Source organism: Perissodus microlepis, chromosome 12 (genome assembly GCF_051167445.1).
Source record: "Perissodus microlepis isolate ML-2025 ecotype Zambia chromosome 12, ASM5116744v1, whole genome shotgun sequence".
In the NCBI taxonomy this organism is placed as follows: domain Eukaryota; kingdom Metazoa; phylum Chordata; class Actinopteri; order Cichliformes; family Cichlidae; genus Perissodus; species Perissodus microlepis.
In genome coordinates, this window is record NC_140472.1 from 34,470,531 (window position 1) to 34,495,487 (window position 24,957).

Below are 24,957 nucleotides of genomic sequence, written 5' to 3' on the forward strand. Positions count from 1 at the left end.
GGTGAAAGAAAGCCAGTGCAATTTAGTATGTGTTCTTGGGCACATGCTTGTATTGCCAGGCTGAGCAGCTGCAGGCTTCAGTCACAGACGCAGTGTAAAACTATACACTGTGCCTGCAGGCTTGATAGTCTGCTACCATTTGGCTACAGCAAAAAGCATCTCTGCCAACTGTATGGCGACAGGTGGCTATTATGTAATAAAAGACAAATAAAAACCTCTTGACCGCAAACGTTTGGTGGTAATACCAATCTGACCAGCAGCTAAAGAAAACCATCAAACACAAGAATGAGACGCTTTCCAATCCAACATGCTTCAGTGAGGATACACATCCTTCATCTGCTCGATGGTCGGTGCACGGATAATGTCGTTGATTCCGATAATGTTCTCGTGCTTGAAGCGCAGAAGGATTTTGATCTCTCTCAGGGTGCGCTGGCAGTAGGTCTGGTGCTCAAAGGGGCTGATCTTCTTGATGGCCACACGTATCTTGTTCTCCCGGTCGTAGGCAGAGCTGTATTTAAAAAAACAAAAACAAAACAAAAACCCCAAAAAGTTAAAAAATGCAAACCTTCTAAATCCATAAAACTCAAATGCCAGAATGTGCAATAACTGCATTAATTTATAATTACGATTCAGAACCACTTATTAGGACAGAAAGGCCGCAGGTGACCAAGACTGGTGATGGTGCTGACACAGCTAAGAACATGGCCTTTGTGGTGAAAGTGAGTCACACTCTCTCCTCTGTGAATGCCCAGCTGTGCCCAAAACTGAGCACAGCCATTATCCAAATGTTGAAAACCATGTTTTCAAGTTGGGATGGTGAATATGAGAATCAATCAATCAATCAATCAAATACAGAGCAAGGGTCACTGAGCTGATGGAGCACGCCTCACTAAGATGAACTGCTCAGGACTCTCCCTCTCTCTTCCACACCTGGAATCAAGGTTTTTTCCCCCTTTAATTGCCTTAAGTCAATGTTTTGCGGAGACTGTGCAGACTGTAGTCAATGTAATCAATATTAAAGCTATAACCAATATCGCACAAAATAACACTTGATATAATCAGTTTCTTCCATATCCAGCTCTAAGCTTCTGTGCTTACTGGGCCAAGCATGTTCAACAAGTGCAGCCTGAAGAACCACATGTCACATACCAGCACGATACTGTAGCTTATATTAACTTCTAATAACTATCTTTAGAAGACAACAATAAAACCTATTCCACAAAAAGACCACATGTTCATTCACCAAAAAGTCACGTATAATCCCAAATAAGGATTTATGAAAAAGGTACCTTACAACTCCTTCTGAAATTTTTTTAAAAACAACTGACCAAAAAAACCTTTAACCGTTACTTTAACTATTATTTACAAATGAAAATGGCAGATAAAAAAATAAAGAAAAATTGCTGTGTGAATCAAACCCGCTCAAACCTCTGTGACAAATGCCACTTCCTTCCTGTGGTTTGCAAGCGAAAAGTTTTTCATGTTAAGTCAAATCGGCAGGAAATGCTAGGTTTGAATTAAAAGTATTGTAAAACTGTAAGCACACCCTAAAATGGAAAGATAAGTGTAGCACATTTCCTTTTACACGAGAACTACTACAGCAATACAGAAACTAGTGGTGCAAAATCTGAACCAATCCCACTCCACGGTTCGGGACGCACGTGATCCAAAGATTCGAAAAAGAAGAAAAAAAAAGTATGTGTATGGTGCGCGTGGTCAGTCTGTCAAGCGATAGCTATGGTCAGCGCTAGCGGTCCAAGTGGAGGAGCAGAGGAGTTTGCAGTATTTAAGCAGCCCTTTGCTGCCCAGTCCGACCGGGCTAAAGCTATTACAGAAGCTACTGGGGTGTTTAGCTGCAGACGGGAGCCGTATTCTGTTGTGCAAAACAAGGGGTTTAAACTATGATGAACGTGCTTGAGCCACGCTATGATATCCCGTTGCGCGTCCACTTCAGTGACAAGATTGTACCCAGGCATGTATGAGCAGGAAAAGATTTAAGTTATGGCTGAACTGTCCCAGGCATCTTCTGTTGCCCAACTACTAATGGGTGGACCTCCAGGTCAACAGAAAGCTACGTGACCGCTCATTATATCACAGCGTAGTGGTAGATACAAAGCCCTGTACTGCACCTTAATTTGTTTTTATACAATTCCGTGGAATGAGTCTTGAGTTGAATGTTTTAAATAGGCAAAAATTACTTAAACAAGTTAATAAGTAAATGTTAAAATTTTCTCTTTTTTCCTTTTTTTGCTGATCTGAAAATTGATCCGATCTGTGACTTAAAACCGTGATCCGATCCGAACCGTGAGATTTTTGATCCGTTGCACCACTAATAGAAACCCAACCGGTTTAAGTGCTTTCAACCCAACCATATCTGGAATGTGATAAAGACAAAACATTTTCAGGAAATTAGGAAGCTGTCTTGCATGCCGGGTATGGAGGATCTAAAGTTAAAGCTAGATTTAGAGAAGGAGCAGGGAGTTAACATGCAAAGCTTAGCTAGCTACTTTCATATCACACATTCTTCACAGCAGAGGTCAACCTTAGCAGAGAGATCCCTTACTAAGGTAAAGGCTCATTACACAAACATGTGTGATTAAAATATAGATAATAATAAAATAATTCAATTCAACTTTATTTATACAGCGCCAAATCACAACAAGAGTCGCCTCAAGGTGCTTTACATTGTAAGATAGACCCTACAATAATACATACAGAGAAAAATCCAACAATCATATGACCCCCTATGAGCAAGCACTTTAGTGACAGTGGGAAGGAAAAACTCCCTTTTAACAGGAAGAAACCTCCAGCAGATCCAGGCTCAGGGAAAAATAATAAATACGCTTATCAGTTACTATATTGGAAAAACATTTGCAAGCCTTTTCAAAACTCTTACTCCAAAATTAGTCTACGACACTCCATTGTCATACTTCGCATGTGGCTAAGCAGAAAACCCAATCCTAATCATTGCCTACAGACACTGACAGACGCCCTGACCAAAGGTGCTGGAATATTTTTATGTACCATGCAACTCTAGCGGCCATAAACAAAGACAGGACCACAGCACATGAACACCGTGTGTGTGAGATTAGATGTTGAAAGGGAAAAACAAACACTAGCACACCCTTTGGCATGAAGAGGGTTTGTGTATCAGCACTTTTCTATGCAGGGTTTTTACTTCCAAGAATGACACCACTTATTTGTACTAACTAGTAAAAACATGTTGGCTGGATTTTTGTTTAGTCTGCCCACTTTGTCTTATTTTCTCTTGTGCAACTGTGCAGAAACCATAATTTTCAAAGCAGAAAGCAGATGTGATGTTTTGAATGTGGGACACATTAAGCCTTTTAGAAAACAAAATCTAAACTTCACTGCCATCACATTTCCATTCATCATAAAATGATCCAACAAATTTAGCGCTTTCATTGACTTTATTTTACATCCTAGAATCAGCTTTTTAACACAATATATAAATGTTGGACATCAAGAGTATTTTCCTCTTCAGTTTCTGCTCACAGCTGTAACTTATTTTGGAAACATTTTTAATTTAGAAAAAGTATCTTTAGTGATTATGTGGAAAAATGTGGGTGATTATGCTCGCACCCAACAGGCTCACTGTTCATCCACTCAAATATCCAGCCCTGCCTGTGCTGAAACACCTCCTCCACACTACCCCAGGTACAGACATGTCCACTGCTGAATATCTGGCTTTTTTCACTCTTAATGGCTGTGTCAGACCCACACTGTGGTCTCAACCTAAATCTCACAGCCTTACCAAAAAACCCAAAACAAAAACAAACACACTTTACTAAAATAAATAAAAAGATATGCAGGAGTCGACTTCAATTCATCTTTTCCAGTTATTATTAGTCTGCATGAATGACTGCAATTTTGACTATAAAAGCACTTTGTTTTTTTGTATGTTCTAGTTTTTGTTTTTTGAAACTGAATAATAATGACAGAAGTTGAGCCCGCCTACATACGTCATGGAGAACGATTAATTTACAGCCTGGTGTTGGGTGTGTGAAATGATCAAACATCTTCAGATGACACATCCAAACCAAGTCCAGCTGACCTAGTACTGCCAGGAAATGCAAATCACTGCTGCCAGCTCATCTCACCCCATTTGGTACAACCAGAAAAGCAAAACTGCACAACACAGCTGCACCTCGGGATGACAAACTGAGAGAATTTGCAGCTTTTATCATCTTCCTCAGCTTCATCGTTTACATCTACACAAGCATTGTTTTATTTCGGCACATTACACACAACAGAAATGACTGAAAAACACCCACGTAGTCAGACAAAATAAGAAAATGAGTTGCTATAGTGATGGGGGTGTAAGGACTGCAATGTAAACACAAGTGTGCCAGCCTTCTGTGAGGGAAATATGAGTGACCTTCCTTTCCACTTGTGTGAGAGGAATGTGTGTGTGTGTGTGTGTGTGTGTGTGTGTGTGTGTGTGTGTGTGTGTGGGAGGTAAGTAAATAGTTCTCCATGTAACTGTTCTACACCAGCAGATACGCTCATGTACAGAGAAGCAGGCAACGACAGTAGTTATTCATCAAAGCTGCAATCCGATCCAGGGCAGAGGCAGTTTGGCACAGACACATCATATCCTCGTACTGTTTTTAAACAGTCAATGGTACAACAGCCTCCTCCTAGTTTGTGGAAATGGCAGACATGAGAAGCTAAATATTTTCATGAAACTGATAATTTGTCAAAGGTCAAAGATATTTATGTCCCTAACTTTGGCACCATTTAGAACAGCAAGTCTGCAGCAGTACTGGATGGTATAACAAAATGTATATTTTGGAAGACTTTGATGCTTTCACTTTATTTCACAGCATAAATCCATCTATGCATCTGCTGCTTATCCAGTATGGGTCACAAGGGCAGCAGTCTAAGCAGTGCAGACTTTCCACCCCAGCCACCTCCTCCAGCTGTTCCAGAGAGACAACCAAGGCCTTCCCAAGCCAGCCAGAAACGTATTCTCTCCAGCAGCTCTTGGGTCTGCCCTGGGTCTCCTCCACACCGGATATGCCCAATGCACCTCACCTAGGGTATCTCCAGGATGCACTCTAGTCAACTGTCAACTCAATCTCAACTGGCTCCTTTTGATGCGCAGCTCCAACTCTGGAGCTCCTCACCCTCTCTCCCTTAGAGAGGGTGAGGAGCCACCGGAAGAGGAAAGCTCATTCCCTGCAACTTCATTCTTTCAGTAACTACCCAGAACTTGTTGAGGTGTTTGGAGGAACATAGACGTAGACTCATCAGTAAATCAATACTCGGCTCTCGCTTTACCACAACAGACCGGTACAGCACCACTCTCCCCTCGTTCGTGAACAGGACTCTGAGATACCTGAACTCCTCCACTCGAGGCAGCAACTCCTCCCTGACCTGAAATGGGCATTTCACTTATTTCTAGCTGAGAACCACGGCTTCAGACTATGAGGTGTTAATTCTCATTCCTGTCATTTCACACTGGCCCAGTAAGTGCTGGAGGTCACCTTCTGATGAAGCCAGTATTTAATGGCAATATTTCTGGATGACAAACCTTTAGTGCAAAAAAAGCTGTGAAACAAATCTCCATTTGGACTTTTCTTGAGTAAAACCTCCTGTTAGCTTTGAGTAACACACAGACACAACAGTCTGTGAAATACCACCTCTAATCTACTGATTTGTATTTTTGGACAGGATTTTCATCTGTCTGGACTCTTATGCTCTGATTCACATGTGCATGCATGTGAAATGAATATTTTCTGCTTTTAAAAGACGAAAAGTCCACATTTGGAGGTGGGAGGGGTTAAGGGTGACAATCAGACTACACATATATTTTCACACATCAATTAGGTTTATGGGGTGAGGCATCATAAATCACTGGATCAGGTCTAGAAAAGGATCACGGTTTAGCCAACTCTAAACAACATTGGTTGCAACTTCTTTTAAAAAGCTCAGTGTCTTGGTTGGCATGCTGAAACGTTTCTGCTTTTTCTGATGCAGAAATATACCTTCTAGTGAAATACATCAGGCACAATGTTGTGCTCATGAGACCATTTCCTGTTTTGCAAGAGACCAGGATGGTATAAAAGATGAATGCAGATATCAATCGTTGGTTATGAAGCCCTGAGATGAGCAACCTTGCTGTTCCTGAACTGATGTGCACAATTTTCTTTTGTTTTATTATTCTCAGGCTGCAGCTGCAAAAAAGAGAATTTGGTGCTTTTGTTGTTCATATTACTGTAAAGTATTTATTAAATGATCGCACTGACATAAGATAAAACTTCTTCTAAGGCAAAAAAGGCCAAATACTTTTTGGTTTCAGCTTTTTAAATGCTGTTCCATGCTATAGGAATTTATGACAAACAAAAAGTATTGGTTCATACTGTATTTCACCATATTTACTGAGCCAAGCCCTGCAGTTCCTTGTCCCTTTATCCGGCATGCAGAAGGAACTTTGAGGAAGTACAAAGTACAGAGTTCACCAAGTAGTTTTAATGCAGTTAGCTCTGCCTGCTAAGGCAGTTTTGAGCTGCACGGCTTTATCACTGGAGGGTGGACTCGGGCTCCTCTCAGGCACCTGTGACCTTTGAACTCAAAGCTATTACTCTGTAGATCAAACCTGGTTTAAAGCCCTCATTTTTTTTAGCTATCCTGTTTTGATGAGCAATAGTTTAACTTAGTTTATTTTACTATTGTAATTTTTTTGACCATTTCACTGACCTACATCCATCCATCAAAAAGCATTAAACGTCATATGTGACTAGAGCAGGGCGATATGGCCAAAAATATTTATCACGATATATATTTGAAAATTTGCGATAATGATAGAACTAACGATATAATTGATGCGAGACAAAATACAACTCCACAACTTTACTAGTGCAACCCCCCCCCCATCCATCCATTTATTTTCACTTAAACAAGCAGCTGTTTTTTATGTGCATTAAACCTATATAAAAATTTAACAGTGCAAATGCAAATTCCTTACTGAAAGTTTAACCAAAAGGCATTTCCAGTAGAAATGGGCTGGCATACCCTGAGCATAACCATGTATAATATCCACTGAAGTTAAAAAGAGGTGCTTTGCAACATTAAACTGCAGTGTGCCAAATAAAAAAGTCAAATACGTATTTTTCGGACCATAAGGTGCTCGGGATTATAAGACACATTAAGCGAAACAAAGCAGTCAGATAAATCAAACTTTACTCAACTCATTCTTCTTGCTTCCTCCACTTCTGTACCATTGATTCATTAATGCTGTATTCTATCACAGCTGCTCTATTCCCATGTTGTTGCAGTATATTAATCACTAACCTCGTATTGTGGATGGATGATCTCAGTTGTTCCCCTGACTGAAGTTTGGTCAGTTTACAGCATCCTGCTATGCGACTGTATTTGTCTCTAACCATCAGGAACCTTCACGTTAACTTTTATCGAGTGGAAAAGTGTTAGCGTTCATCCTCCAGCTTCACTGTTTATGTTATGCTAACATAGCCGTGTCGCTAGCGATCACGTAGCACATCATTATATACCAGCTAGCCCAACTTAAGTAACTTTACAAACATCACTGCTGATTAGTTTCCTGTCTTCATTTATGTTGGAAGTGATAGCAGAGCTGTACATTTGAATTTTTTTAGAAATCTCTCAGTCAGAACATGCTATATCATGCTGAGGTAACTAGCGAAACGAGCGAGCTAACTTCCGCTAACTTCCTGCTAACTTCTACCTCCGTTAAATATAATAAATTCTGTTTTCATGGATGCTAAACTTCATAGTTACACCTGGTAAAGCAGCAATGCTGATCGTTTTATTAAAGATGAAAGAATTTAGACAGTTTTTAACTCTCAGCGATGCTGCAGTGTTCGTTTGACTTTGGGACCTGTAGTAGACGGAGTTTAGGACCCAGATTACTCCCAGATTTACGAGCACCTTAGTCCGACAAATACGGCAATAACGACAGCCCGCTTACATGTTCTACAAAAAAAAATGTGCTTTGTTGTGTATCTGACGGACAAACACCAAACCAGTTCCACATCACTGAAGTGGCACCATTTTTACAAACCAATTCTCGTTCATCCGTTTCACTCAACGATCCGCCTTCTCCCTTCTCATTCTCCGTTGCCGCCATGCTTTTCAGCCATGTGCGTATGAAAACAAAGGCACTGCACATGTGCGTTTTACCCATATTATATTGCGATATTTCATTTTCTTATCGTTGCCTAACATTGTACCGGTATTACCGTGAACGGTATAATATGGCCCAGCCCTATATGTAACTGCATTTATTAAGAATCAGCTGTAAAATCAACCAATCAGTGTTTTTAAACAGAGCTTAAAAGTTGTATTAAATCCTTAAAATCTCCTGTACTTTTGAGTTATTTGGGCCTACAATTAGGAAAAAACGGTGAATTAAATAGGACCAATTTTCGATCCACATTGTGTACTTTCCTGAATTTGGGGGAAAAAGGCCTAGGTATGATTATGCAATAATATTTTTACAAGCTAAATTTAACACAGCTTGTGCAATCATTATTTTAATGAAGTTGCTCTGTAGTGAAATCTTGTTTTTCCTATTTCCTCTGTGCACTTAGTGTTTTCTGAGCATGCTCACTGCTCAGGAAGAAGCTTTGTGGGGTTGGGGGTGGGGGGGTGCCTCCATTTCCATGGAGACAAGAATACAAGGCTTTTCTCAGTTATGCAATAGGACTGTAACCATGACAATATTCATGGTTAGAGTAGAAGGGAAAAAAAGGGGGGGGGGGAGCAAAGTTCACTGTGCTTAAAGGGCGACCCATGGTGAGAACGTGGACTGACATCACAGTCACAGGTTTAAAAAGGCAGCGCGAGTACCGTAGCTGTGGGGTTGGGCTTCACACCACACTCAGTGCTGCTGTGAGGGGGTTTGCTGCATTAAGAGGTGTTACAGTAGGACTCGAGCGTCTCTGCCATTTACAATTTACTGCTGTGGCCTGCAGTTACTGATTCAGACCGACAGCAAGTAATAACTGCTTATCAGTCACATCGGAGATTACTCATGGAATTTTTCCTGAATAGACAAATGTTAGTCAGAACCAAGAGAAAAATAACTTTACAAAAAGAAAAAAATAAAAGTGATTGGACCATAGCAGTTGAATAAGCCACACATAAATTTAAACACGTCATTGGTTTCCCCTGTTTAAACTGCTTAAATGAGTTCCTAACAATAATATCAAAATTAACCTACAGTGAAATAAATTGACATGTGCATCTGCAACAACTATGAAACTGTTCTCCTTAACACGACTGCACTGCTACCAGAAACCACTGGTATATTGTCCGGCCTACAGAACACGTAATCTGTAATCTTATTTTTGTTAATTTCATCCTGTAACATTGATTTATTTCTGCACAGAGATCAGTTAAGTTTAATCTTTTTGAGCTGCTCTCTGAGAAGCTTCAGCAGATAACCGGGCGACACTGACCATTGGCTGCAAAAGCTTAATTCAAGTTCATTGTGATTTATACCCTCCAGCATTTATCATTGGGAACGATCATAGATTTAACTGCATTTGCATGCTTACTGACAAAAAAAAAAAAAAAAAGCCTTTCCTGTTTCTGTGTACACTAACCACAATAACCCATTTGTGTCTGCAGGTGCTTTTCAATCAAGCTTACATGGGTGTATGAAATATTGAGCTCTGCACAATAAGCCATTTGTTTCCCTGACGTCAGCAAAATGCCCGCATTGAAACATACCTATAGTTTGTTTTCAGAGGTAAAGCGCTATAGTGCGTGGAGCTCCTAAACAATATCATTTCACTCACTGTTCGCATTTATAAGTAATAATTAGCAGGTAACCTTATTGCAGCAATTCAGACTATTTAGCACAAACATGATAAAGAAACTTTGAGGAAGTTTCTTCCTCAAAGCCATTTCCTCACACAGTATGCATCACAGTTTTCTAATATATTTGTACAGCCTCAGTGTGGCCTGCAGGGTTTCGTCACAGGCTTTGCATTAGTGACTGGTGGAGTCTATTCTTACATAGGGGAGAAGCCACTCCTATAATAAAAGCCACCTCTGCTACTATCATAAAAAAAAAAAATGAATCCACTTACATGGAATAAATCATTAACTTTCCAGTGTCATTTCAGACTGAAAATGAGACATATATAACTCCAAGAGACTGCATGGAGTCATTCATAACCCCAGCTCTATCTCACCCCAACCGGTCGCAGCAGATGGCCGCCCCTCCCTGAGCCTGGTTCTGCCGGAGGTTTCTTCCTGTTAAAAGGGAGTTTTTCCTTCCCACTGTCGCCAAAGTGCTTGCTCATAGGGGGTCATATGATTGTTGGGTTTTTCTCTGTATCTATGAAGCGCCTTGAGGCGACTTTTGTTGTGATTTGGCGCTATATAAATAAAATTGAATTGAATTGAATTGAATTTAGGTGTGCCGTTATGATAGCCTTAATATTTTAACCATTATAGGCTTAAACGTCACTGTAACATTTAAATTTGCTGCTTGTTGTCCCATCCTTTCGAGTATAAAATGTTTACGAGTCCAGCAGACCAAAACCCAACAGCTGAAGCTGAAACCAACACAAATTTTTGCATTTAAATAAATAAATAAAATAACGCCAGTTATCATTAGTTAGATGCCAGCTATTAGGAAGGCACAATACTGGTGTCAGTAGGCCAACCTATGGACTGAGGCATTTCATTCAGTTCTATGTTATTTCAGTTTTATTTTCTAATTTTTCTTACTATAAAACTAGTCGATTTTCTTTTACCAGTACAATAACTGGTAAATTAGATGCCAGGAACATCCGTTTTTACTGATACTTTAAGCCATTTCATTGCTCTCATTTCTTCACATATGAAGTGGATTATACAACCAAATGTATTTAAAAAATACATTTAAAACAAACAAATAAAAAAAAAAGTATACTTTATACGTACACACACGTACTCTTGACTTCTTTCTAGGTTTTTATATTGCACTGATCACAGCTGCTAACATGACATCTAAATAAATTTATATAGTTTATTTAACCTAAAACCATAAAGCAGACTAATATCAGGCAAATGAAGCAAAACCTGAATGCACAGAATCTCACCATCAGTCTTAATGTGCATCTCCACCTGGTACCATCAGTTACAGCTGCCATTCTTTGAGTCATCAAGTCACAACCCGATTTTTCTAAAGCATGTTGAACAAATTTAAAAAACAAAAAAACCTTTCGGGCATTTAGAATGACCGAAAGTGACTCTGTGTTTTATTCAGTATGACCTGCTATGGGTGACTGAGCTCATAAACCCATTAGGAAGGTGTTTACAGAGGTCCCCAAAACTTTATTCTGTTCATCTGGACGTAGTGTTTTCAGTTTCGTCACTCATCCAAGTGACTTCTTCAGTCTCAGCTGACTGCAGGTTTCCCCAACCTTATAAACAGTACATTTGCATAATGACTGAAACAAGCCCACTGAAGGAACAACATTATCATCCTTCTGGCATACAAGGGTAGGTGCACAGTTTTGCTAAACCAGAAAGACTATCATAAGAAAATTTTGTCGCTCAGTGACGAAAATACTTACGAGCCCCTGAAACGAGACCCAGGAAGTGGCTACAGGAAGAGGGTGATACCAAACCAAACAACCTCTGCCGAAGTGGATGTCACAGCACAGAAGAGCCACCTCGTCAGGCCAGGACTCTGCAGTCTATTTACACCTACAGGCCAGTGGACACTCTTTCAAGGATGAGGATGTAACATCCTGGACAGGGAGGAACGCTGGTTTGATTGCGGAGTCAAGGAGGCCATTTACGTGAAAAGGGAAAGACCATCTCTGAATCGAGGAGGGGGCCTCAGGGTACATCTGTCACCATCTTACAATGCTGTGATTGCAGCCATTCCCCAACTCTCTGTGAATGGTGATCTTTGATAAAGTAGCTTTGATCAGTGGTTGTTGATCAATGGTCATGAAAACGTCCATAATTAAGATTAAGGAACTGACCTCCCAGCCCATTGTTCCTTCAGTGGGCTGGTTTCAGTCATTATGCAAATGTACTGTTTATAAGGTTTGGAGAAACCTGCAGTCAGCTGAGACTGAAGAAGTCACCTGGATGAGTCACAAAACATTTCTCCCACTGAAAACTACGTCCAGATGAACAGAATCAACTTTTGGGGATTTACTCACCTGGATTATTGTAAATTACTTGATGCATGCTCAGAGGTCAAGTCAGAGAAAAGCACAACAGCAAAACAAAAAACTGTACACATGTGACTCACTGAAACTTTTCCCTGCAGCCCATTTTTAAGGCATCTGCTAAGAACCACTGATATAAATGCTTTATATAGGAACTCTCCTACAGATAGCACTCATGTTTTAATTTCTGACCATAGGCCTGCTGCTTCTCTCCTATTTAGCCACAGCATACCTTCCAGTTCCAAGGCTTTGACCAAACACTTGAACCTCAGATTCAGATGCTGGTTTTTTTTGCATCAATTCAAAGTCTTTCAGTTAAATGAACACTCTCTCGCATCTCTGAATGAGGGAAACCAATTAATACAAGAGCTCAAGGGAGACATTTTTCATAGACAACAAATTGTGCAAATGAAAGCATCGCCAGTCTCTAGAATTCAGGACTCAACCTGACCAACACGAGGATTTTGTCAGTGGCTTCATAGTTATTTAAAGCACATTTAGATTTCATAATGATGAACTGTAATTAGAAAGTTGGAATCCTTTACACTTCTTTCAGAGGATCTGGACTTTACTGTGACTTATTGGTTAGAAAACTCAGGCTTTTGGTTTAAAAACTGATAAATGAACCAAAGTAAGACGTCACACAGAAAATTGTAAAAAGGTATTTTTCCACTGTGGGAGTGAAGACTCTAATGAAGTCCTAAAAACAGCAAATACTCTGACTGTAGCTTTTAAAATGTTGCAATTTTATGCTTTTAAATTAAATATTTCTGGGGCTTAGAGACATTTTCATGGATTTCTAGTTCTTTATGTCACTTCATATACGGAATGATTAAAAAAAATATATATCTTAGTTTGTCACAAGTGTTTATTTTAGGGCAATTACATTTTGTTTGTTTATTGAAGCACACTTGTGATTTGTAATTCATGCAGATAATTTAGACTATTCAGCTGAAAGGGTGCTAACCTAAGGTAATTCAAAGACAGGCGTGTTTTAAAATCTCTGAAATGAAAACATGCAACTTTTCTTGAGGAAAAAAAAAGTATCTTCCACTGTTCATTGTGATAAACATCCTTCCTTCAGCAAAACTTTGCTTGTCAAGCCCAAAAAAACAAAAGAAAAAAAGAGTATTCATTATAACGTGTGTGTGTGTGTGTGTGTGTGTGTGTGTGTGTGTGTATTTTAAGGCAAGTTGAACTTCCGTAAGCATACCTTGACATAAAAATGAGGGCAGGTGATAGAATCAAAGCTAATTCTGCATATTTCACTGTGCATGAACTCGATATCTGCCTTTTTCTCATTAGGTTACAAGTCCTAATGTAAGCTCAGCACTGTGGTTTCTGAGAAATGCGGATGCAGCAGTAAAACCAGCAACAACATGCACCTTTAAGTCCTGATGATCAACACAGATATTAACATCAACGCAGCAGAGCAGCGCCTGAATGTTTTACAGCCCTTCTGAACCAGAAGTCGTCATGCTCGTCTTGGCAGGCGCAGCCACCCAAATTACATCTCCTTCTGAATTGCACAACAGGATTTCAGAGTGTCAAGGCTCTCATTCTCTCCCCCCCTCTCTCATTGGCTGTGGAGTGGTGGTACTGATGTCAGAAGCAGAGGAGTTGCCATGGAGATGGGCACCACAGTGGCATTTCGAGAGGACGAAGCAGAGCATCGGCGGTGGCTAAGAATCAGGCAGGTCAAGGACTCGAGACGGAGTCAGAATCACCAGAGGACAAGAATGACAAATAAATTTAGGATGAAATGTTTACAAGCAACAAGTGTTTCCCATGCTGGATGTCAGTGATACCAAAGAGTATGCTGTGACAACACAACTTTGTATTTCTACACAATACCAAAGCTCAAATGATAGCCAGGTTCACATTATGAGATACCAGATATCATATCATCATCATATTAGTCCAGCGGGTTCTTATATAGGGCTTTTCTACTCTAACTGGGCACTCAAAAGACTTTATACAACTTACCTCATTCACTCATTCACACAGGAGCTTTTTTTCTGTTCGTGAGTGTTTTCTTTTCTTTTCTTTTTTTTTTTAAATCCTGTCTGGCAGCTTTTACAATCAGAATTATGATTTGAATACACTTGTTGTGCTAACCACATTTTTCATGTTTTTTCCATGCATGTATGTGTTTTCTATCTAACATTTGCACACACCGGATAGATCGCAGAGCAACCTTGGGTTACTATCTTGCCCGATGATATTTGGCATGCAGACTGGAGCAGCCAAGCATCGGACCACCTGTTTGGTGAGTGCGAAAAATTTAATTCCATGTATTTGTCAGTTTAATAAACCAAATAATATCCCAAAGCATTCTGATGCTTTTTGTGTTGACAAACTAAAGAACTATTTTCTTCACAATTAACTTTAAGTTTTTATTTAGTCGTAATTAACTATAATCCGAATCTGGAGTCATGTTCATGTCTTTCTTTTCTATTATATATGTCTGCGCAAGTGTGCTTTAATGTGGTTAATTTATTTAATTTCTTCCATTTATTTGTTTTATATAGCCGTCAACACAAAAAAGCTCTTTTTGACTGGAGCAGTTTCAGTGTGCTGCTTTGTTTTTACCACAAACCGTATAAAAGATAAACGCCGACACCATGACATCACCCACTGGTTAGTTAAGTCCAGTTCTGAAGCCTTGAGTTGAGCATTTTCAGCATATTCTGAATAATCTGACACTTAGAGTGATCAAAATTTACAAAATGGACTTTAATATTTCATTCAATATGACCTGAAATGAGTGAATGAACCCATGTATTTAACCAGAATCCATTTATAGACATGGTGTCTGGCCGCTGTTTTTCTGCAGCCTTCTGTAGGACAACAAGCCACAGGAGTAATCCTCTGGTGGCCATTAAACAGAGTCTCTTTCCTAAAACAGGCTTCACTAAGCGATCCCCACTGCATACTAGCCAATATAAAAACTTACGACTTATCCCCTCCTGCCGTTTTCCTTGTTCCAGTGTGATATGAACAAAAAAAGTGGAATCTGACCAACTATCACCCTTCTTTTCAGATGTAAAACTTTTTATAAACACGAGCCACTTCAGCAGCATTCCCCCATGATCTAACTGCTCATGTGGGCGGGTTGAAAAAGGCAGAGTTTGCCATGGCAGCTTCTGAATATTATCACAGAGGGTGATACAGTATCTTGTGATTGTGTAAGCATACAGTGTTAAGAGGCTCAGTGTACCACCAATCTGTGGTTGTACATCTGCTCATGTCAGGGCTTTCCAGCCTCAACAGGCACCAACAAGAGGTTGTTGAAAGCAAAAATAGGCCTGCTCTGAAAATGACACAGACATACCTCACAGTCGACTGGTAAGCAAATGTCTTCATGCAGCGTACCAACTTAGGTTACAAAGAATCTGCATCATGTTTCAGGGTTTTTTTAGAAAAATAAACAAAATGTGCATTTAATGAGAATTCACAGAGAACAAATATCCTGCTGTACAGTGGGCGACCAGAGAGAGAAGTGGGATTCTTGGTCCAAAAATACACTCTTTAAGCAGAAGCTTACATCAGCGATACCTGATCTTATAGAACCTCCATAAACACTTTTCTGATTACTTTATGGGCTCAGTCACTCATTTTGGGTAATAGTGAATAAAACATGAAGCACGATCATTATTAAAGTCAAAAAGGAGAAATAACGTGTATACTGATTTGGTATATAACTGTCAATAACAAACTAGTCAGATCAACCTGTAGCTTGTCATGTCTGGTTTCAAAACAGCAAGATGGTGACAGTTAAATGCTCAATGTGAATTTGGTTTAAATAATCCAAAGGAGTTAAACCCAGTAGAGCTGTAGAAACATAGTTCTTCATAATCTTTAAAAATAAAAAAAAAATAAAAAAATCACACAAGCAATCAGCGTATCGCTGTGCATCTGTGGCTTTTACTCATGTTTAATCTCTATAGAAAATCAACAACAGAACGGTGCATCCTGCTTTACTGACTCATAAATGCCAGCTGACTGCAGCCCAACACCACCATACAGCAGCGCAGCCTGACAAAGAACTGACTGATGGTATTTAAAAATATTTCAGATGCAAACTGAGGGATGTCTGAAGTACACCCTGCAACACTTTCGCTGGCTGCTGCACATCAAAGCTACATGACCAACTGGCTGAAAACCACAGGTCTCAAAAAGAACGCAGAAAGAGGAGTGCAAGGAGGCTGAGGCTCGCACAGCACTCGCTCCAACCGCCTCTGACTCGGAAGCACACACAGCCAAAAATACAGTAACACTACCAGAGTCAGTGAAACAACTGGGCTTCAACCTGAACCTGAGTAAGGACTGCGAAAGGATCACTGATTTGTGAATATAAGCGAAACTGAAGAAGCCATGGGACGGCATCTGTGTCACTCCTTCAGGCCCATACAGTCTGCTTTACTGTGACAAGAGCGCAAATACAAGGAGCAAAGCAAAAAGATGTTAATGGTAACAACATCAGGTGCTTACACCATACATGTGTCTGTTTCTCTATTGTTGTTGCTATTACAAAGTTATTAGATCCTCTGACACTTAGTGTGCACAGTTTGGGCCAGTGCTAGTGCTGAAATCTGAAGCTCAACGCACCCTGAAACATATGGCTAATAAAGCTACGGGAAGCGGTCGGTACAGTCCGGAACAATAAAAACCACCTCTGAAAGTAGCAAGAGTGTCTGGACTATAGCCGAGTGTGTCTCCAGCAGAGCGTTCAGACACACTGAAAACCAAGATGACACAGCTCAGCTGTCCAAATACCTGCCAATGTCACTGTGGGACAAAGAATGAGTTTTGAAGTGTACTTAAAAATTTGCAAGGTGGGGGTCAGCCTAATATGGAGAGGCAACTCACTTCACAGTTTAGAAGCTATGACATGACCCTCCCGTTCTTCAGTGTCATCTTCAGGATATGGGGGATAACTGGTCAGCCGATCTCAGTGACGCTGACGGGACGTAAGGTGTTAAGAGATGTGCAGTTGTTGGTGGTGACAATCCATTAAGGGATTTAAAAAAAACATGTAATAATATCCTAAAAAGCACAGGAGGACAGTGAAGAGAGGCCAGAACATGGGAAATGCTTTATCGTATATAAGCGAGCAGCGTCATTTTGGACCAATTAAAGATCCAAAGGGGAAGCATGATCCAATCCAACAGGGTGTAACAATAGTCAAGTCAAGTTGCAATAAAAGCAGATGTAACTCTCTCAAAATAAGAAGGACTTGGCCATAGAAATAAGCAGTGGATTTAATCTCTTTACCCGATTTTAAGTCAATCTATTTTCAGGATTTACAGGATTATTTATAATAGGTTTAACATAAGGATCCAGTCCAATTATGGACAAATACAACAAATGGCTCCAAGAATCATGTCCTTGGTCTTACTCTCATTAAAATGGTCATCAAAGTTTTGATGTCACTAAAACTTTCTAACTTTTTAACAAGCACTTTATTTTGCGTGAGGGGCAGGTAGATTTGGGAATCAAAAGCAATAGATCAGATGGGAAGTGAGCAGAGAACTGTCCCCAAAAGAGAACCTTGGGGAACTCCACAGAGTAGCAAGATGACTGACATTAAAACGTCTTTGCAACGTATACCACTCTAAAGCTGTACCTTTAATCTCCGCACAGTGCTTAAGGTTGACTGGGTCCAAGGGTAGAATTTAAAAATTTGAGTCAGAAGAAAATAAAAGAGCATTCAAAATTCCTAAAAGTATAAATTTTAAAGTGAAAAGCTTTACACATTAATTTTTCTCTGTAGGAAAATCTGCGACAAGATTAGAATTGTTACATCTATTTAATATTTTTAAGAAAAACAAATAATGCACAAGTTCTATTGTAAAACATTTAAAATAACACCTAATGGCCATACATTTTAAAACCTGTGATTTTTTTTGATCAGCCAAGAGATTTTTGTATCACTGGAAATTAAAAAAAAAAAACCCAACAAAAGAAATTGTGAGTTTTGAACGAAGCAAAAATCACTCGAGTTTCCCTTTCGACCTGAAAGGTTTTGTTCAAACTTGCTCAGATTCATCCCTTAAAATGGACGGAAACATTCCTGAAACTGGTCACAGCATGCTTTCTCTGAAAAGGCCCTTAAAAGAATACCATTACAGCTACCGCCATTAAATACTGACGACAAAGCTCCAGACAGACAGAAGATCATCATCATCATCATTAACATCAATAAGAACCCAATTCTGGAGGAAAATATGAACTTTGATGGTTACTGGAAGTGGAACCTGCAGAGACCACACTGACAGAGGCCACATTTCGGTGACGGAAACAAAGTTCATTAAAGAAAAGTTCGAACCTTTCACCCAGTTGGCAGTGTGATGGACAGGGAAGGTGTGGAAAGGCCACAGTGATGAGATCCAAATCTTAGAAGCAAAGCTTTAAACAAGTCATCACTTGTAGGAAATTAACATAAACTGCTTGCCAAGACGACGCCTAGAGCACTGATATGTACATTTTACAGTTCTACCTAAATCCGCCTTCCTGGAAATTACGTTACAGTGATAGAGATCTCAAAAAGCATAACTGCTCTGTTTGGTAGTAATCCTCCATTTAACACAGTTCATCAACTAGCGCAATAGTTAGCACAACAGTTCATAAAACAAGATAGCATGTAATAAGATGGACAGGGATGCACTGCATTTAACTTTTGTCAGTGTCAAACCGACACACTATAGACAGCGTGGCTTAGGGTACGCTGATACCAAGAACCGATCCAATACCACTGTTAACGACTAAGCTCTAGTCCTTACTGTGGGGAAGAGACTGGAAGTCATTCCTTCATATTTAAGACAACAACGGGGTTAAGGTATGCTGCTTTACAAACTGTGTGAAATCAATGTGGCAAATAAATAAATCCAATAATATTTATTTATTGAGCTGGTATTTGTAATCAAAATAATAAATAACAGCTCAGTGTGAGAGACATTATGGTGAATTTATGGCACACTGGTTGTCAGTTTGCGTAGGTTTGATTACACAGAGGTGTTTGCAACCTATGCAAACATGCTTGCGTGCAGTCCTCGCTTTCCATAAAGACAGCATGAAGGTCGCCATGAATGACGTTGTGCATAAGTAAAATGCTAAATTGTTCAAAACTGGGCTGGAACCCTGTTCCAAACATTAAATGCTCTTGCTTCACCTCAGCTCTTTGTAACCTTATAAGTTCAGGGTCCTCTGCAACTGTGGGCTACTCTTGCTTATGCAAGAATAGCCCACAGCCTGGCTGCTTGCGACACTTCCCCCTGGTAAAACAGCTACAACATGCGGACGATGGTCTGCAAAGTTGCCCGTAGGCTCACCACTGAACTATTAAGGCACCAGTACACTCGATGCATTGGTCTCTTCATGTGCCACCAGTATAATCGTCACACAACCACATTGATGAGTACATTATATTATTCGTTATAGCGCAAGTAGCCATTGCAGTATTCTTCAAAAAACAACAACAAAAAAACCAGTATGCCACTCAGGCAGCTGTGATGTAGAAGGAGAAGTTGTCAAAACCGGAAGCAAAGAAGGTTTTTTCCACTAAGTCTCATCTTTCCAAACCGTGGGAACATCTCCCTCTGTTTACCCTGAGCTTCTATACGGTCTCACTAAAACATTGGTTTAAAAAAAAAAAAAAAAAAAAAAAAAAATGTTGTCACCTTTTTGAACGACAGCGCATAGCAAAAGTGACATCACTTTGCTGACACATGCTGTGCTGTGGCGTTCTTTCAGCTGCTTGAGCACCTCTCACAACTTGATGTTTGCGGCCTAGTTGAAGATACAGTGTATAATTGTGTCCTTGCGGCCGTTACCTCCATTTCTGTGATGTATCCATGTAGAACATTATGTTACTGTAAACTGCAGTAAAACCTTGCAAACACGTGTTACAATTAACATAAAGAAACTGCTGAAGCGGTGAGCAAGACAAAGCATCATCATTGGTTTTCAGTCGTGTTAGCTCTCCTGACCACAGTGTGTGGTTAAAACTGAAGTGTTGCAAACATACAAATAAAAGCTAGCTGGATATCAGCTGTAATATTTTCATGCAATAGTGTTTCTAAAGTTGTCCAAGCAGGTGAACTTCTGAAAGTAATTTTAATGTGAGCTCAGCTCTGCAATAATGCTAGCTTTGCAGACTGCAACACGTACTTTGAAGCATTACTGTAAAAGCACAGAGGCCTCTTTACAAGTGAACATCCTCACATGGAAAAATGTACTTCAATTCGGCTTGACTTGAGCTACGAGTCATTTCTTTGCTCGTACAACTGTAGCTGTGTGCTTTCGGTGGGTTTTCCAGTTTGCAGACGAAAAGGTGCTAAAACAACCTGCTGTGCATCTACACCGTGGGCAGACTGTGTGTCAAAGCCTGTTCTCAGAAAAGCCTGCTCCTCTCTTTAACTACAGAAGACAAAAGAACTACACTGCTGCTGTTTGACACAAGGACAATATATTATGTAATGCAGTACAGTGTGCACATTTAAGGTCAGAAGCATCTCCTCAGGTTAAAGAAACACATGCAAGAAGTGTTTTTCAAAGTAGAGGGTAGAGTTTGATTTAATACACCAAGAAATGTGGACAAAACTAAGTTACCTTTGATTGCCATTCCTGTGTGGGAATGTACACTACCAAGAAAAACCACAAATAAAATGGTGAATAATTTGAGTTTACGCTCTACTGCACTACTGATAGCATACCATTAGGTAGAAAGTGGATAGAAAATAATGCTTCTGTGGTCTATCTTTCCTGCACATTCCTTCATATACTGCTTGTAATCTGCCGTCAGCTACAAGGAAAACCCCTTGAGATACTCCCACAATACATTTTCCAGGCATTTTATGCAACACCAAGCAACTTAAACAGAGGACTAACCTCATGTAGGAACAAAAAGAAAAAAGAAAAAGAAAGAAATAAAAATTTAATGAGGTAATGTCAGCTCACTATAAAGCCCACACACTAGCGGCATTTCCAGGATGCTTTAAATGAGGTGGCACAGGAAATCTGAATATTTGATTGAGAAAACTGGCCTAGAAAACATTAGGTATGACTTTCAGGCTCATGTGAAACCCTGTGCAATAATTAAGATGATATTACAGGGAATGTGGTGCTGCACATGAGACTGAACATCTTTTTTTACCCAGTTTATTTGCAAAGCATGTATTTAGACTCTTTACTTAAGTGAAAGTCTCACTTAAGCAGCCTGAGAGTACTAACACAGCACCAAAACAAACTTTACATTTCAAAGCAACATTAACAAAGCAAAAGCAGAATTAACCACATTATAATATCAAATCATAATCATTGATGATCACTTTAATAATGCAGCTGGAGATGATTTAAATGCGTCTGGGTGCTTTCATGTATACATGAAAGCTGTTATTGGATTTATATTACAATCTTTAAAATATTAAGAACCCAAGGCTTCAAGATAAATCATGTGGGGTGCAAATTACATTATTAGCACCTAGAATGTAGTAGATTAAAACGGCATTTCTGTAAATGTTTAAGTAAATGTGGCAGAAATAAACCTGAAGACATGAAGACACATATAGAAACTAGTGTGTTGATTAAATTACTGCACATGTCACTGGATGACTACATGCAGCACGTTACAGAAACTGAAGTAAGAGACATTCTTATTTTCTGTTACATTATTTTTTCGACGCCACGCTACTCTCTGCTTCTACTCAACTACTTTTGTATGGAAAGAAATGAAAACCTGTTTACAGCTGAAACACTAAGGTGACATTACTCATATTAAGAAATCAATAGTTATGCTCTCAGAGCATCATGAGTACATGACTCCAGGTACCTTTAAGTGGAGTCCTTTTTTTTTTTTTTACATTAAAGGTTTGAGTTTATTGTAATTTTCCACTTCTAATCACTACATTGTGACTGTGCAGTGAACCATGGCTAACAGACCCAGAGTAGCACTGCTGCAGAAGCCTCAGGCAGAGAGCTAACACACAAAGTTAGTATAATTAATTATGGTTTGCAAAAACAAACTATGCATTTTTAGAATATCTGCTATAGCTATAGGAAAACCGGTGACAAACATAAATATAAAAAATAAAATAAAGATAATGGGAGGCATAACTGACACTAATGGGTCGTTTTAGTGACTTGAGGGTTGTTTTAAAGCAGACACTTTTGTATTTCTGTCCATTTTTGATTAAAGAGTCTAAGTACTTGTACAAGTATTGTTATTCAATCCAGTTATTTTTAAGCCTCGGTTTCTCCACAATTATAACAGTAAATGACACTGTGTTAGTACACAAAGTACAAACAATTAAGTCGCTAATGGCTGCAATATTAAACTGATAAACACAATAATGAATCCATATTCTTGATGTGACATTGTAATGTATGAGTTTCCTTTTACTTTAGGAACTTTAAGAATATAAAACATGTTTCCAGCATCTGTCTAGTTAAACAGGATAACGATCTTTAGCCAAGTGAAGAATCTAAACAGTTTCTTTCCATCTCTTTGCGAAACAGCTATTTAGTAAAAACAGCCTTAAACCTTTAAGCACGATCACTTTCCATGTGCACAGAGCTTCACGCGAGCCTGAAAAATCACACCCAGTGACTTTTTCTACTCTGCATTTATTTCTGATCAAATGTTCTGATTCCCCGCGGGCCCCCTCTGCGGACCCCACTTTAAAAGAAATCCTGGAAACGCCTCTGTCCGCCTGAAGTGATCGATATAGCCTCAGATACCGTCCACCCTGTTCAGCATTGATAACAGCTAAAAGTAGCCACATAAAATGCACTTCCAGGCTAGTATAATGCCATGAAGTCAGCGACCACCGGCCGGGATTTAACTGCCGTCTTCCTTTAAGCAACATCGGCTTCTCGCTGTTGCTTGCTAGCCAGACGAAACATGACAGTTAGAAACGGAAAAGATGCGGGTTAGCCTCCGTTTACGTCGGGCTAAAATCAAAGAGTGTCAGCCCGAGACACTTCGGCTACAACTTACCACACCATCCCGTAGGCGCCTTCACCGATGTAGGAGAGGTTGCTGTACCGAGGCCCGACGTCGAAGGCCTGCCCGCGGACCAGCTCCGTTCCCGGCCCGGGGCTGGGGCCGCTGCCAGTTGGGGCAGACACCGCAGCTGTCGCCATTACGAGGACTGTCTTTTAAAAGGGCTTTTAAATGTAAAAAAAGAGCGACTAGGATCAGAAAACGTGCGTGTCTGTGTTTATATCCGACGCCGCTGTGACTGCAACAGGGTGTAGAGTGTGGCGGAGGCCTTCCCGACGTGTGGAGTGTTTTTTTTCCTTTCCGTTAACGTGCGTTCAGAGCGACCACACCGCGGCTGTGCTGTCGCAGGCAGGAGCGCGCAGCAGAGGATGCTGCTGCAAGACATCAACGGAGGCGGTCACGTGACTCCGGTCTTTATTTATTTATTTTACTTTAAAAGAAAAAAAGCTTTATTTTTATTCTGCCACAGAAAGGCTGTAACGGAGAGGAGTTCAGATAACATTTACGTCATTTGAAACATTACAAATACTAAAAAAAAAACTGGGCTCTTGTGAATTGGAACTTTATCAAGTGGGCTATAAATGCAATTGTAATATTATATATACTATATTATATTATTTTATTATTATTATTTACCTCTACTCTGATGTTGGGTTTGATCTACCTGTTAGCAGCTGCAGAACAAGATTACATGTTCTTTTAAAACATGAAAAAACACCCCAAAGTAACACTTTCCCGATGAAAGTAGTTTCTTTAAATGCATGAAGTGTAAAGTTCATCCTACTAAACTGCATCCTACTCCTTTTCGAGCACACACATTCTGTAGACATAGATATATACATGAAAACTTGATGTTTGTTAAGTATTGTTTTTTGTTTTTTCTCTTGTTATTTCAGTTATATTTGCATATTCAAAATAAAATTCTACCTATCTATCTATCTATCTATCTATCTATCTATCTATCTATCTATCTATCTATCTATCTATCTGTGAATTCAACCTTTGCAAGTTTGTTCAATAACTAAATAACTTTGGTTGTGGAGATATTGAAAGACAAAAATGTAGTCAAGTGACGAAATGACATATCTACATGTCCTAATTTGCTCTGTAACTGATGAAATCGGTGTTTCTCCATGTCACAATATTTCTAAATTATGATCTGATCCAGCATGCTGAGCTCTAAATAAATTCAGTAAAGTTTTAAGGACATAAAGTATAATACCTTGTACATTATTTCATATGCAGCCTTGTCTACATGTAGAGACCCTTTTATTTCAGGTTTTTACATAAAAAAGAAAATTATCACCTTCTTAGCTATTTTAAAATAGATTATAAAAATAAGAATTTTCACATCAAAGTTACCTATAAAAATGATGATGATGAAGTTTTAGAATTAATTTATTATAACATAAATATAATATAAAAACTTATTCAATCTCTAAAGAAAGAAAAGTGGATTTAACATCAATGATGCAGCTTTTACGCATTTTGTTGATGCCACTGGTTAATTTTGAAAGGTTATAAACGCTTTTATTTTGCATATAATACTTTCCATCTGCAGAATTTCATTAAATGTTACACCATAGGGGGGCACCTTAAAAAAGGAAGTTGTCATGTGCTTTAAACATGAGCTGCTTTCTTTTACCTTTTAAATGAGTGTGCACTCAATGACTTACCTGGTTAAATAATGTTACATTGACACACTGCACCACCTGGTGGTAGCAAATTGTATTATGCAAAAGTGCAGCTCAGGTAGCTCAGGTATAA

General features: G+C 39.4%; 1 protein-coding gene across 1 annotated transcript in view; it reads right to left on the bottom strand.

Moving 5' to 3' along the window:
* Positions 1-23,559, bottom strand: part of mapk1 (mitogen-activated protein kinase 1) — a 39,692-nt gene extending 16,133 nt beyond the window's left edge. The window contains exons 1-2 of the mRNA XM_084945145.1: positions 23,185-23,559; positions 326-508 (exon numbers count right to left, since the gene is read on the bottom strand). Coding sequence (XP_084801271.1) covers positions 326-508; positions 23,185-23,330 — 329 coding nt within the window. The 5' untranslated portion in view covers positions 23,331-23,559. The remainder of the gene's footprint in view (positions 1-325; positions 509-23,184) is intronic.
* Positions 23,560-24,957: the final 1,398 nt, after the last annotated feature.